Source organism: Thermobia domestica, chromosome 6, assembly GCF_964235325.1.
Source record: "Thermobia domestica chromosome 6, izTheDome1.hap1.1, whole genome shotgun sequence".
Taxonomy (NCBI): Eukaryota; Metazoa; Arthropoda; class Insecta; order Zygentoma; family Lepismatidae; genus Thermobia; species Thermobia domestica.
In genome coordinates this window covers 75,399,325-75,415,935 of record NC_137459.1, presented here as the reverse complement: position 1 = coordinate 75,415,935, position 16,611 = coordinate 75,399,325, and the positions used below count along the sequence as shown (strand labels likewise).

At 37.6% G+C, this 16,611-nt stretch overlaps 1 protein-coding gene across 1 annotated transcript in view; it reads right to left on the bottom strand.

The window, feature by feature from the left end:
- Positions 1-5,136: 5,136 nt before the first annotated feature.
- The window catches only part of LOC145687204 (uncharacterized), a 66,845-nt gene continuing 55,370 nt past the window's right edge, over positions 5,137-16,611 (bottom strand). The window contains exon 6 of the mRNA XM_081760675.1: positions 5,137-5,488. Coding sequence (XP_081616801.1) covers positions 5,318-5,488 — 171 coding nt within the window. The 3' untranslated portion in view covers positions 5,137-5,317. The remainder of the gene's footprint in view (positions 5,489-16,611) is intronic.

Below are 16,611 nucleotides of genomic sequence, written 5' to 3'. Positions count from 1 at the left end.
AATAGAAGGCGTTCCACGCTATGTCAGTGCAGCAATACTGTCGTAAAGTGACGTGAATGAGACATAACTACAAACTTGATTGAGGCCGCTTTTCACCCAACGAACCTCCCGATCCACTCAATATTTATTCATATGCTGGTAAAAGTGCAAATATGGCCAATGACAACCTGAAAGAGTTCAAGAATGACGTTTGACGTTTTCTGGCCTTCTATAGAGCAGATAGAACTGCTGCGATCGCTGATTCATGGAGAACCAATAAAGATCAAGAGTTGATGCACAAACCGGACAATGTAGGATTTACCCGACTCATCCCTGATGGTTTCACGTTACTCATACAACCGTTGCATATGTTCTTCATCCGTCCGTATAAGAATTTCTTTAAATATATAACAGACATCGTTTTTCTGTCACCTGACTTCAAAATATGACGACGGGACAACTTCATTAACTTGCAATCATTCATCCACTTCCAGCTTACAGCACCAAAATTCCAAGCTATGATTAGATATGCTTTCTATAAAATTGGATATTTGCAAACAATACCTGGCGCATTTATGACATCTGTCGACTATTGCTTCAATTTCAACACAGGAGACAGCTATGACGAGCCCGATTGTCTATCTTTATCATTTTCAAATGTACCCACTGTTGTCTCCATTTTTGTATCAACCACACAATTACTCTTAAGGTCCATAACAATTAAACAGAGGTTTCAAACTGTATGGGTCACTATATATTTCAATAGACGGTGTGCAAGAGCCATATGTCACATGACTCCTTTCCCGTATATTCTTTTTGAGCTAATTCCAACATGGCAGCTTTTTAGATGTTCCCCATGATTCACATCAGGTCTATTCAGTGAAGTTCTACATGTATTCTTCATCTCCAACATTTGACCTTAATCCCTCTACTCGTTTCAAAATTAACATGGCATTTCTAGACATTTTCTACGTTATATCTTCGCACTTTGCCGTCACTTATCTCCCATCCTGTATACGGTCCGCTACTAAACACCCTCTTTTTTGGTGTTCTTTTGGTGGTGAATTCAGTACTAGCAATCATTTTCATCAATTGAATTCACCAAATCGAAATGTTCCCTTGTAAGACCATTTAGCCGTCACGTATATGAGGGATGGCGTCCCTCAGCGAACACACACTATCCAATGGAAGGGAAGGAATGGGACCATTATGTTAGGCACCATCCCGGCATTTGCCTGATGTGAATGAGGGAAACCCAGGATAAACTTCATTCAAGAGGTTACACTTTTTCGACCGAGTGTCCCCACCGGGAATCGAACCCGGGACCGCTCGCACCGAAGGCGAGAGCGTTAGCGATTATGCCACGAATGAGAAAATGAATTTATCATAGGGATGTTGGGTGTGTGCAGAATACTCCCTGAATATAATATTTACTTTTTACAACAGAAGTTGTAAACGATAATAATAATAATAATAATAATAATAATAATAATAATAATAATAATAATAATAATAATAATAATAATAATAATAAATAAACTACTGCAGCATTAAATTCTGAAAATATTTGTTTATGCTTGGAAACTCAATACAAACTATTCATTTACTTTTTACGGAGAGGCCATACCCTGCCCTGTGGAGTCCATGGATATATCTGTATTGCAATACGTTACTTCTACTTGACGACCGAGAGTAGCAGATCATCTCAATAGCACCATAGTCACTTGGCCGAGGTCCCTGCGAGCAGAATGGCATGTATTAATTACATGTATTAGGAACAAAATTTAGTCATAGGGACCACAACACATCTCTTTGCTCTGGGCCTAATATGCTGATAAAACGGTAGTGGAGAGTAGAGTAGACAGCACTAGCGCGGGGCCCAATTGGGAGCAATCGGTCCAATCGGCTTAAGGCCGGCCCTGGCGTGATGACTAGCCCTAACCTAAACAGAAGCCTCCCAGTCCAAAACTTGACTAAAATGATCCAATCTGCAAAATCTAATTAACTGGGAATTTTAGTGCCGCATTTTTCGTGCTCTGGGAATAACATCTCCATTCCTGGTCGCTTCTGAAAGAAGTACTGTTTAAACGCAAGGAAAGAAGGATCTCTTCTTTGTCTTCCAGGTTACTAAGTTTCAATCGAATCCCAGGGTGAGTATGCGCTGAAATCCTTCTGTCCATAACGTAGCCCATATCACCCAACTGACGCTATGACCCAACTGGCAGAGTAGTTTGAACCGAGTAACTTATTCGGAAACTGTGGGGTCCAACTCAAAAGTTTCAAGTGGCAAAGGGGTTAAGTAGCATATCGTTTGAAAGCTATTGTTAAATGAAAGAAGATGCAACAAGTCTTTCGATATCACTTACGTGAATATAACGAATATGCGATGAACACGACACTGACCTCGTATCCATACTGCTAAACAAAAGTTGAATATCTTCGGGTAATTTTCTAATTTTATCATTCGTAGTTCATACATTAAGGATTTGCTGCACCAGTCAGGTTGGGGGTTCTATTGTAACGTATTCGTGATGGTTACATTTGCATATCGCGTTTTTGTACTCCAGATGTTGCACTTTTGAACATTTCGAATCTTTTTGTCACCTACGCTTACTGATCAACATTCATGCCAAATTTGGTTTTCCTACCTTCAGCAGTTTGGAGTGCCTATTCTTTCGACATAGGTTTTGAGCGGCCATCTTGAATTGAAAAGTCCATGTACTTTTCAAACAACTTTTTGTTTACATTTTGACCCTCTGTCATTTTGCACAGGGCTACTATAGAGAGTCGAGACTTGCTCCATCTTCTTTCATTTAACAACAGCTTTCAAACGATGTGCTACTTAATCCTCTTTGTTATTTAAAACTTTTGAGTTGGACCCTACCTATAACCCTGCGGAGGTCCTGGAACAAGACGTTTTTCCTTTAAATTGTTGTACTTTGAAAATAATGCCACACGTGCTTTCCTGTTTTCACATTTGTCTCACCGTTTCCGATTTATAGGAGAGGCGATGGGCTTTTCAATTAAGTTTTTGTTTACAATGGTGGGATACGTGTTCGCCGAGTTTTCTATTTACCCAACTATTTCCAAACAAATGATCCAGTTCAAACTACTTTGCCAACTAATTTTTTTGTAGCTTTTGCATTACAAAACATATTCTAACTCACGATATCCCTGCCGGTGGCAGGTATAACTTTAGGATCCATCTAGTTATAACACATCAAATACAAACAAAATTGTCTCCTTATGATCTCAACGGAGCCAGTTCGTGTCCTTCCCTTGTCAGAAGTATACAGTTCCACTGGAATTTGAGTATTTAATTTGACCACTAAGATAGGTTTTCATTTTGAAAGTGTCTTAATCAGGGGTGCCCATCCCCCCCAAAGCTGATGGCGCACTCCCCCCCAAAACTAATAATCTCTTCCCTCCTCAAAACTCAAGTCCTCTAAAAACAATTGCCCAGTGTAGCAGTAGTTTTTATAGTACTAGTAATTGTTATTTTTGTTGTTGTTTTCATTTAATGTAGTAGTATTATAGAATGCTTGTAGTAGCAGTAGGGGCAGTAGTAATTATAAAAATGGCATTACTTTATTAGTAGTCTTGGTAGTGTACAATACTAAATATGTTCTATAAGGATATTGAAGGGTATAAAAACTTCTACACACTGTGTATGGCACAGGTATTCTTTTTTTTACATTCTTTTGTACATGAAAAGTAAGACGCAAGTTACAAGTTATTGAGTTTGATACCAAAAGAAAATGTTATCCTCGAAATTAGCCTACAAAAAGAAGTGATATCCAACAAAAAACATTCCTGTAAAAGAGCCAAGTATGAGTGGCCTTAAAAAGAATTGAAATCACAAAAATAGGCGCCAAGTTCTGGTGGACAACAGTTACAAACACTCACTGGCTCACTTCAAATTTAGATGTCAAACTTGGCTGTTGTCTGTATTGTTACCACTAGCTCACAATTATGTCAAACTACTTTGGGGATTCATTCTCGAGATTTAAAAAAATCGCATCGTGTTCCAATGTTATTCTGTCGACAGCAAAATTACTTATTCGACATTAGAGTAAAATTCTTCCCCAATTTTTTTTATTACCCCCAATTTTTACTCGATGGCACAACTTGCGCCATTCATCCCTCCTGTGGGCGGCTCTTCTCTCTTAAAACGAACCAACCTTTCATACGGCTACTTGCGCGGTACTTCATTCATCGAGTATGGAAGCAGGGGGTACGGGGGTTCACCCCGGAAAATTTTTGAAAATTAACTTCTCAAAATCGTGTTTTAATGCTATTCCGACAGTAAAATTGCTAGTTCGAAAGTAGAGTAAAATCCCCCCCAAAATTTTTCTCAATGGCGCAGCTTGCGCCATACATCCCCCCTGTGGGCGGCTCTGGTCTTAATGAAGTTTTCAAGCTTCCTCTATACAGTACATTTGAATAGCCCTGAAAAAAATACAACATCCAAACGTTACTTCTATATTGACATTGGATATCTGGAAACGAAACTTTATAATGATATTTTTTAATACGTTTAAATTTCACATTTTTATCTGTGCTCCCTTTTCTTTCTCTTCTCTCCTCTTCTCTCTCTCTCTCACACACACACTCTCTCTTTCTCTCTCTCTCTGTCTGTCTCACTTCTGTACCTCTGTCTAACAGACATCTATCGGTTTCATTTTTTCATTGTGTGTGTTTAAATTTCTATCTCCGTCAATTTATGAATCTTGTTTCCTCTCATTTTTATTCTTTCATTTTATCGATACTAATACATGTGTATTTTGAAACTAAAATTGTACTCATGTTGTTTGTTGATCTTAGTATGAGTGAGAGGAGAGGAGGAAAGAGAGCGGGTCTCTTTACCAGACACAATTATGGGATAAGGAGGTGTCATTTCGGTGCCCTCCATGCACGGCATATGCATTTTTTTTTCATGCGAAGGGTACAATAAATAAATGCTGTCATCCTAGTGAGATGAAGTCACTTTACCATTAGAAATTGTTTTTACTAATCTTTATAGATAACTAAGGCATAAAGCAAGAGGAAATGTTCAACAGTAACAAAAGAACTCTGGAAACATTTCATAAATTTATTACGGAACTTAAACATTTTATTTATTAGAATATTTAGAAATACAGATAATTGAAAAGGAGAAGCTTTACTATGGAAAACAGTATTATAAAAATTTGCATTTGGTTAAATTTGGATTTTTGATTTTTGTAAAACTTTTGTAAAATTTTCATAGAAAAGTATAAAAATATAAAAGTGAACTTGTTAAAATAGTTACACCATTGTGGGCACACTCTTCGGTTGACTTTAACCAGCTCTTTCCATCCTATGCCGTATGCTGTAGAGGTCTTTGGAAAACAGCACGTATCACGGCATGTTCTTCTCTGTAAGGCTCCAATGTGACTCGCTGTTCAGGATTAAAGCCCCATACTTGCAGAATCTCCGATTCTGAATCGTATACATCTACGGGATCAATTGCATGATCAGTACTACTTGCCTACAAAGAACATACTATAGATAAGTATTTCAGTTTAAGAAAAAAACAATATCACGACATACATTACCTAATTCAACACAATGGGATGCACAAAAATTTATTAAGGAGGGCAGGGTTAAAGCACTTATTTTCATGCCCTTTCAAGACAACAGTGAATTACATAGATACATACATACATATATACATGTGTATATACATGGTGTCTCAAAAGTCCCTTTACATACGGTAACTCTGTTAGGCCTATTATGAGAGCTGCAACAAAATGTAAGAAGGGAACCGTCTCCACTTCATTCAGAAGATAATTCCTTCTAAGAAGACACATTGCATATATATATATATATATATAGTGCAATAACAACAAATATAACATTTATGTGTTCCTCCTTTCTTTACCTCTTCCATATAAGTACTTTGTACCTTCATCCATTTCCTCTTCTGTACTAAATTTTGGGGAGATGCATCCCTCTATTCTCTCCTCCAGAGACGCCTGTTGTTCCTCTCGAAATTTAAGAAGGGTTGTATCATGGCGCCATTGTCTTATGGAAGAGAATGAATCGTTTTATGCATCCATAGGAAATAGAGTATAATGCTATAAGGCCAAATCTTAGAAACTAAACTAAAACAAAAATCGACTACGCGTTAGAACGTATTGCTTACATATATTTTTGACAATTTTCAACCATAGAAGGGTACAAGGGGGACCAATAAAATTTACAGAAATATGTATTTACGTCCTAGAGAATAGTTTCCGATTGTTTTTGACAATTCCCAAATTTAAGGGGAGTCCTATGTACCCTTCCCAAAACTTAAGGCGGATGCGTAAACGTGCTCTTGTCTTATGAAAGAGAACAAACCGCTGTACTGATCCATATAACGTGATCAACCTTCATCAAGGAGAATAAAATAAGTAAAAAACCTCCGAAATTGGAATGTTTGTCAATTTGTTACCAATAATAGAAGACGAAATGGACCATCTAAGATCCAAGGTGCTGTTGGTGCCAAATTCGTTTTATATGGGTGAAAATACCCGTCTACATAGACTTTCGTCGACAAATTTCTTACTAGTAAGAATATTGGTCGAGTATAATGGTCATATATGTCTTCAAACCTCAATTCAAAAGAACGTAAGTAAAAGGCCCAAAAAAGGATAGCAAAAAGTTATTTCTCTTCCCGAGACTTCCAGAATTTAAATGTGGTTTTTAATTAAGAATAGAGTTTACTGTTAGAGAGTCTCATCAATAAACTTATTTTGAGTACGAATCGTCGTTGTGGAACATTTATAGCAGTTCGAAGTCATTATATCCTTTATTAAGTTGCTTACCAATCCTGTTCCCAATTTCCCACATTTTTTTTCAAAATATCGTGGAAATCAAAGAATCATACTAAACTTTTTCAGCGACATTACTTAGTACTCAAAACAGTAGTACTTATAGTTAGCAAAATATTTCGTGTTGTAGATACGTTTTCCATTGTTAAAGAATAGCGTACGTCTTTAGCTTAAATACGATGTCGTCCCAGGCTTAAATGACAAACAGTAAGAATGAAAACCATCTCAAAAACAGTGATTAATATATTTATTATTTAATATCTTACAGTTACTACAAAATTACGCAGATAAATTTTGAAGTTACGTTTTGCCTTCTGCATATTTTGAAAAACAAGTATAAAGATGGGGACGAAACCGATGGGCACTTTTAAGTACAACTTTCATAATTTCCAACATTGGCGTTCGTCAGCAAAACCCACGTTATGTGACAGAAGTATGTGCGTTTCTGGGGCTTGCTGTGCCAATGTTTATTTATTTATTTTGGTTTTTTTTTTTTTTTTTTTTTTTTTTTACTGTTGTAGTATTCAGAACAAAATACCCCCTTTGCTTCGTCTCTTCAATTTTATAACCAGCTCATAATTTTTTGCATGTCCTCATGTAAGGAATCATTTTCCAACATTCTCTGTTGTTATATCCGAACACCCTCTCCTATATGTGCCTACATCTAGTAAGTGTGGATGTCTATCTGCATCCAGCACCAGGGCCTCGTACTTTCCATCATTAATGACGGTGGGTGCACTTTCCTTTCTGTTTTTACTTTTACCAGAGTATCCAATAAATTTCCTAATTCCTTTGGGACTTATTCTTGCGTTGACCCTGCATCATATCCAATTGTACATTAATAGCATCTACGACTAAAAACAATGAATACTCCTTTCTATCCGACCTCAATCCTACATTCCATTCTCGAGTTATGACAGTTTTCGTAATTTTCTGACAAATCTTAGACTAGCCATAGACTCGAGAGGAGGATTTCAGCACCCAGTTGGTCTGTACTGTTTGTCTTATTTTGGCGTCAGGAATCATCCCTCTAAAAGGTTTTCGTGTTGTTTCCGAACGCCTTGTATACAAACATCCTCCGCAGTCAACGTTCCATACGTGTGCCAATATTAACCACACGACATCATCGATTATGACTACAATGGGAACGTGTTCATTGTCATTGGACCGCCGAACAGTGGTACAACGTTGCATGGTCCCTTAATTCAACACTGTCTGCATTATATCGATGGCTTGATCAGAATCTGTCGTATTCAGGGAAGTAACTGCTCAAGACGTGCACGGTAGTACGACGCCAGGTTGGTGTAGTTCCATTATGATTTGGGAAACCTTCACATGTTCATTCATGGGCCCGTAGGACGTGCGGATAACACCATGATGGCTCCTGATATTGGCAAGTCATGGGAAATCATGTACTCTTAGGCTATTCATATCGACCATGTTCCCAGCTGGTAATAGCATTTTCAGCAGAATAGCGCTTCTTGGCACAAGATCAACATTGTGCTGTATTGGTTCGAGGAGCACGTTGCAACGGCACCCAAACTAATCAAATTGAACACCTCTGAGATGTCATTGAACTACAGTTCCGAATTCATCTCCTCTTTTTCCAGATTTTGTAGGAATTAACTGACTTGTATGTGCAAATGTGGTGCACCACCTTCATCCACCTACTAAGGTCTCATTACTTTCATAGAAATCCGCACTGTTACTGTCCTGTGTGCCAAGGATGGAGATATCCGATATTAGGTAGGTGGTCATAATGTTTTGAATTGTCAGTATATATACGAGGCGCACGCCGTAAGTACATGGCGTTTGTTCTAAAGCCCACATTTTTTTGTTATTTCAGGAAAACAACTGCAGCGTCGGAGACCTCCATCCTTCATCTCTAAGCAATGCAAGTTTTGTTTACTAAGTCGCAGCAGTTGAGTTACAGTGCCTGAACGAGTAAGACGTATTTCTGATACTACCCGGGGACATGGGATTTTCGGCTGAAAAGCAACGCGTAATTGTGAAATTCCTCACCGCAACTGGACGTTGTGCAGCCGGAATTCAAGGCTTGATGACGATCAAAAAGGGGCAAGGATTTGATCAAATGTTGCAAATTTGACACACTTCAGAAGAAAGGGACGCAAATTCTTGGAAAGTGTTGTGACAACGGATGAATCACATATTCCATTATTCAGCCTAGAAACAAAAAGACAATCGATGCAGTGGAAACACATAGATTCATCACCTCCCCCCAAAACATAGTCAGGTGGCACCCAATGAGACGGTGTTATACGCTATCTTCTGAGATTTTCAGGGAGTGATATTGTCTCATTCTGCTCACAAAGGTCTACAATTACAGGCGAGTATTTTTGTACATTTTTGGATACAGAATTTTTGCCAAAATTAACTGAGAAACGATCACAAATGATAAATTGCAATTTCAGCCTGCACTGCCACACCGTGTTAATGTTGTGTTCTCATTCTTGACTATGTATTGAACTTTTGCTACATCCACCTTACTCACTAGGGTTAACCCCGAGTGAATTCTGGTTGTTTCCAAACCTGAAGAATTCTCTTCGTGGATGCCATTTTGCCAGTAGATGATTCCTGGGAATTGCTATTTTCCAGCATCTGATCCCTCCCCCAAAGATGACTTTGCCACATGCTACAAAAAATAACGGAGTGATAGCAACTGTATATCAATAAAGAAGGAGAGTTCGTTGAGAAATAGTCATAGATTAGTTCTCTGTACTTCCTTGTTCTTGTAAATTAAAACGAAACTGCACATACCTTTTTTGTACACCTCGTAATATATACTATTATGCTTCATGTAGTTTAGAGATATCCGAGTATCTGATGAAGATACTGCTATAGTATTGAAACGTTACAAAGTATGTTATTTTTCTTTGTAACTATATTAATTTAATATTACTAACAAAGGACGAACTATTGCTAGATATCATGTGGATATTCTAGGTGACCAAGTGCATCCTAACATTTCATTACTAACTCAACAATAAATGCACTAACAACGATGCAGTCTTTCAAAATGACCATGCACCAATACACACCGTCAGTGTGCCAATACAATACACATGTTCAGGCGTGCTTTGGTGAACTTCATCATCTCCCCTGACCTGCTCTCAATCCTCCTACTGAAACATTAATGAGTATCTACGGTCAGCTTTAGGGCAGCTAGTCCGGTCTGTCAATATTGATACAACTGAGTAAGCCTATTGAATTGCATAAAGAACGTTGATTTTTTCTAGTTGCGGCCACCCAATGAATAAGGCAATGGACATTTCCACTGATTTTTTTTAATTGCTTAAAAAAAACTTCAGAACTAGCTGATTACGGAGAACACTTCCCTTCGCTCATGCGACGACTCTAACCAGTCGAAATTTGTCATTGAATTCCGGTCTGCTACTCGTGCACTCAAAACAACGACCACCATGTTTGTATGATACAGGTCGGTATAGAGGAAAAGGTCTGCGCCGCTCACTAGATAGGGAAACGGCTTAGCGAAAGATACGATGCATGTTTTCAAATGTGTACGACGTTGCTAATAACACAAAGAATAAGAAAAGTAACAGAATTTAAGGTTTATTTAAAAAGCACGCTATTTATTTATTTATTACCAATTATTTGAATATACTTAAATATCTTAGGACAAAGTTGAAGTGCACTAATTTGATATATTATTGACATTGTTTGCAGCCTGAGATAAGAAACTAATTAATATTCTCATGTTTCGGTGACCCACCGACCTTACGAAGCGAATTTTATTCATTCTTAAGAAAAAAACCAACAATATAAAAGCATAGTTATTTGATAGTCGAGTGCTAATTTCTTATGTGCAAGTTAATCGTGGATTCGATAGTTAGACGCTCAGGGGGATGCCTAAGGAAATTAATACATGAAAAAACATTTCTCCAAGTAAAAATAATCTAAATTCTTTGTTGAGTTCAACACAAGGACGCACAAACTTACGCTGATAATTATGTTTATGAGCATTCTGATAATTTACCAGTGCTATTATCGAATTACTGTACACATTAACAATATTATTTCATCATAATATCTTCGCGCTTACTGTCGTTTTCTTTAGCCCATGGAACATACTCGTAAATTGTTTACATTAGTCCATATGAACATTTACAAATTGGCTGAAGTCTTTTGAGCACATGAGTTAGCATTTAAACCAACAAATAAACAGACGTGGTCTCACAGTAATGATAAACTAGTTACAGTGGCTTATCACTGAATAAAATAAAATGAAATTTCTACTTTTATGTTCCACGAATATATCCTGTAGGCAAAGGGAGACAGATGATTAATGACAGTGAATGATTATAAAAGAATCGGTGGAATGGTCATGTGGGACGAAATGTCTGAATCGCAAGAAAACCCACGGACACGATGTTGTCCACCACAAATGCATATGGCTTGAATTCGAACCAGGTACCAATCACACTAGAGATGAGCGCTCCACTATTGATCCACTGCGTCTTTTGATAATGAATGTTCGTGATATGTCATGACAAGTAATGAACTTAATTTCTGTTCAAATGAGCAGAACAATATAAGAGAAATCAATCTACTGGACGAATCTTAACAAAGGCTGAACTCTTCAAACGTTTGCTTTTATGATTTTTTTTTAACTTGTGGACCTCAGAACACAAAACGCAATACTTTCACGATATAATCTTTTACAAAAGTACCACCATATACTAAACATTAATCATCTCAGAGCTGAATGCAGGCTTGTAGCCACCCCAAATATGTAGGGGGCCCAGTAGAAGTTATTGGAGCTAGTTCATCATCATATTATATTTTGTTTGGCAGCCTACCTTGAAAATTTTAGGGGGTCAGTAAAAATTTAGGGGAACTGCCTACCGTGGATACGGGCTTGGGTGAAGGGGAGAAAGAATATAAATAAACTTATGTTTGTATGGCACTATTTCGTGTGAGGTTATTGGAAAGGAAAAGCTGACGTTTCAAAGTAACAACATAAATAACACATAATGAATTTATGTCAATATTCCTCTTGTTCAGGCTCGGAAAATCCTGTACGCCAGGTAGTCAAGGCGTTTGGAAATAGGAGTCTGGCTTCTAAATAAGTTAAATCAAAAATAAAATTATGAAAGCCTATGTATGAAAGTGTATTATTATGGTGCCTAGGTTTGAGAACTGGCGCCTATGTCACAAGAAAATTCTCGAGCACTTATCTTGTTTACGATGGTCTTTCGGCAGCGTAACCTTTGCCTCTATTCGCTACAGCTTTCTTCAGCTTGAAACCACCGTGGTGATCACAAAAGCATTTCCCTTGTAGAAATGTAGTAAGACAGTAAAATGCTATATAATACGATTCTTGTAGCATTATTGTACACAAAACCACAAAAGTATCTCCCCCCTAAGTGCTCTAATTCCATTACTTGGGGTCAAGGAAATTTGCAGTTGTGAGAACTCCTAAACAGATGCAACCCAACTTACACATAACTTTTCTCGGCGCTGACAGCAGTTGGTAGCCCTGATCCAGGTGTTTATCAAGGTAAAATTGTAAAGTAGGTGACTAACGAAACAGTTCTCCATTCTAAGATGAATATCTATGGTTCAGATCGTGTTTTCCAAAGAACACCATATATTAATCTCAATATTGCTGTGTATGTAATGTATTATTTCTTTATATGCTGCATGTTTAGAGAAATAAAAATACTGACCACGCATGAATCAGAAAATGCTTGAAAGTAGCTGAAAATATCAAACCTAGAACAACTACTGGAAATAAGTTACTAAATGATTGCCTTCATTGAGAGTCCTTCTCCAATTCTCCTCATTGCAACATCTTTTTCTTTCTGGAGGAGAGAAGATCTTGCTTATGACACTAAGAATGTATTGAAATTGAAATTGAAACATTTGAAAAAGTTAGAACCTGACCGGGATTTGAACCCGGTCCGCCGAATAGAAGTTCAATGCTCTAGCCACTTACCCACTGCGTCACTTCATCTTCAAACTAAACTATTAGCTAGTTAAAATCATTGCATGTAAGACTATACACAAAATACTCGTACTAATACTCGTATAAGGAGACGTTCCTTATGAGTGTCACAATGACTTACTCGAGGTTTCTTTCTTTAACTCAAAAACAAGTGATATAGACTTTCGTCAATGAGGGAAATATCACGAAACGTTCTTCAAGATGAGGCTACCTCATCGTTTTTAACTGGTCCCGATTTACATTACTGCAATTCTTCCTCACCGTAACTTCTAATTTCTAAACAAGAAAAGCCGGCATACATTATTTTCGCATTCTTTGAATTGCATCAACACGTGTAGATATAGTGTGTGCTATTGTTTATTTAACATAACTACTAGTTTATTTTCTTATCTTTGTATGAGGAATTCATGGCAAAGTGTGAAAGCAGAGAACTGTCATTTCAGTGAGCCGGATTCGAATCTCGGCGTGACATTTATTTTTTCTTTATTGGAAGGTATTGTTTATGTAATTGGTATTATTATTATTATTATTACGCATAATTGTATGAATTCCGATGGCAACTGTTGCCGAATATTAGAAAGTGAATATGGGAGAACTATGAAATAAAGTAAATAGATGCGGTAATTTTATTATAAAATTATATGGCGAACACATTTTATCTTATCCCAAAGGGTTATCGTCGAATATACACGGTTAAAGGAGCATTCTGTTGGTCAAGTTAAAAGGACTCAACGATAAGGCCTCTATAAGGAGATGTTGCTTATGTGAGTGTCACAATAACTTACTCAAGATATCTTTCTTTAAACCAAAAAAAAAAAAAAAAAAAACCTTATATACACGTTCCTCAATGAGGAACACACCATGAACCGTTCTTGAAGTTAAACGTCATAGTTTTCAGCGATGGTCCCGATTTACATTACAATTCTTTAGAAATGGGCACGAGTCGAGCTAAAACTCGACTCAACTCTAAACGAATTCGAAATGAAAAATGAAATGAAATCTTTGAGTTTTACGTCCCACGATTATGCCGGTTAGGCTAAAGGAGAATGTGATGATGAGTAATGAATGAAATGGTGGAATGAAGAAAGTGGCAGGAAACGGGAGAACTCCGAGAAAACCCGCGCACACGGTGTTTGTCCACCACAAGGTTCACTTGGCGGGGGCTGGGATCGAACCCGGGACCCCAAGCGCCAGAGGTGAACGCTCTACCACTGAGCCACCGCGGCCCCTGCGAAACGAATTCGAGTCGAGTAAAAGGTAATTTTCTCGAGTCAAGTTCCAAGTCGAGTCATTGTTCTGAGGTCGAGTTTCAGTCGAGTCGAGTTTGATAAATGGCTCGCTCGTTTAGCTTGGTTTAACTCGTTTTGAAATCATTACCTGATTAGACTGGAAAGCGAAAGATATGAGAAATATAAGCAGTAATGTGGAATATTTTTAGTGTTTCTCATGAGGTGGGACATTGCTCGCATCTCGTCTCGTCTCGATTAACAGGACGACAATGGATTTTTATAACGAGACAGACTCAAATATCGTAAGCACTAACATAAGTATATACTGTATTTTTTACCACCAAGGCTAAGACCTGCGCGGTCGAAGATTTGAGCCGAAGCAGCCCAACCCGGGTAGTGATGTTAACCGACTCAGCTTGGTTCAACTGAGCGAACAGCTCGAGCCGACTCGGTTGAGATAAGGCACCTACTCGGCTCAGGTGAGCCATGGGCTCGAGCCAGCTTGGTTGGGGTAAGCCATCAGCTCGGTTTGGTTCGGTTCGAGCCGGCTTTAGTGGGTGAGCTACTGGTTCGGCTCGATAGGGAGTGAGCTGTGAGCCTATCCGTTCGAGCCGTTGAGAACGCTAAACCCGGGTCAAGCAATTTTAGACAAGTTTGGCCGGCGCTCTCTAATTTCTAACAATTTTTGGTTTGAGCCCGAATGCTTGCTTCTCCGGAACTCAAATCCAGAACCTCGTGAACGATGTTCTTGTCTCCTAGACTTCACGACTACCGACGTCAGCAGTCAACTAGTGTTTAGTATTCAGATATACCTATCTTTCATATTTATACATGGTGTTGTTATAATAATAATAATAATAATAATAATAATAATAATAATAATAATAATAATAATAATAATAATAATAATAATAATAAGTACAAGTAGTAGTAGTAGTAGTAGCATCATTGATAATAATTAGATTGTTTATGTAGGATACTTGAAGAAAGTACTTGAAACTACGCACAGCATTTGACTAGATTTTCCTCGTTTTGACTCGACTCGAATCGAAACTCGAGTCAAATTCGAGTCGCGTTGGAGGAAATTTTTCGAGTCGAGTTCTTGAGTTGACCTCAAAGATGTCTGTTTTGAATCGAGTCGAATCGAGTTTGAGTGAAAACTCGCTCGAACTCGCTCGTGCCCATCCCTACAATTCTTCTTTACCTTCTAGTTTCCAAAGAAGAAAAGACGATAGAAATTATTTTCACATTCTTTGAATTATATCAACACGTGTAGAAATAGTGTGTGCTATGATTATCTAACATAACTACTAGTTTATTTTCTTATCTTTGTTTGAGGAATTGATGGCAAAGTATGAGAGCAGAGAACTGCCATTGCAGTGACCCGGGTTCGAATCCCGAGGTGGCATTTATTATTTTTTCTTTATTGGAAGGTATTGTTTACGTAATTGATATTGTAATTCTATTATTCCTATTATTATTATTATTATTATTATTATTATTATTATTATTATTATTATTATTATTATTATTGCCAATTCGAGACTTGGCTACATATTTTATATTTTATGAATTTTCTGAATGGATTTCACAGATTTGACAACACATAGAAGATGGAAGATCAAAAATTGCATGTTCTCCATATTTTATTGTTTTACTTCAGGCAAGGTAAGGACGCGCGAATAGTGTTTGTGCTTTATACTGTCCTCAATGTTACTGTGTTTTTGTCCCTGTTCTTAAAGAGTTACTGGAAAAACTGTAAAAGTGAGTAAAGGGACATTTCATATCAAAACAACAAGTCATCAGACTTCACCATCTCAGATTTTTGTAAAAAAAAAAAAAAGTTATGCACAGCTTTATTACAGTGGGAGATGAAAAATCCCAAATATTACCTCTCTCCTCCTGAAAGTGTCCCCATACAGGGTGTTTAAAAATGTCAAAAAGGGCATTTTTTCAGTTACAGTGATTATTAAAAATTGTCATAAAATGGTTAATATGTGCACTAGAGAAGTGGAACAAACACCATTAGAAAACATAAAGATTGCTCTACAAGTTGTATTATATTGAAAAAACCTGTAAAATAAAATGTAACAATTGAAAAAATTCAAATTAAAATGTGAATTTTGAATTTCGCATAGAAACCCCATGCCATAAACGTCGCCAACACCTAGTGGCCCACTTGGCGGTAAATGTCGATCGTCGCTATAGCGACGCGTCGAAGGACTGCCGCTAGTGTGTCACTGGCGACAGGTTTTCGTCGAGTCGAAAGAGATATCTAGAGTTAGGGTAGAAAGTTACCACCGCATAGCAGCGAGGATTTCATTTTGGTCCGCGCTTCTTCGATTTGTCGTGGAGAATCGCGAAGGGACCAACACGAACTATCGCCAGTCATGTGCAAGCGGTCATTATTATTTTTTTATTATTGTTATTTTTTCCTCACGAATTATTCCTAAAGTGAGCTACAGGGTTCAAGAGTAACCCCTGGCTCTACATGAAGTGAATAATCTTGAGATGAATGCGTATAATTGTATGAACTTAGATGAGAACTGTAGCCGATCACTTGAAAGTGAATATGGGAGAA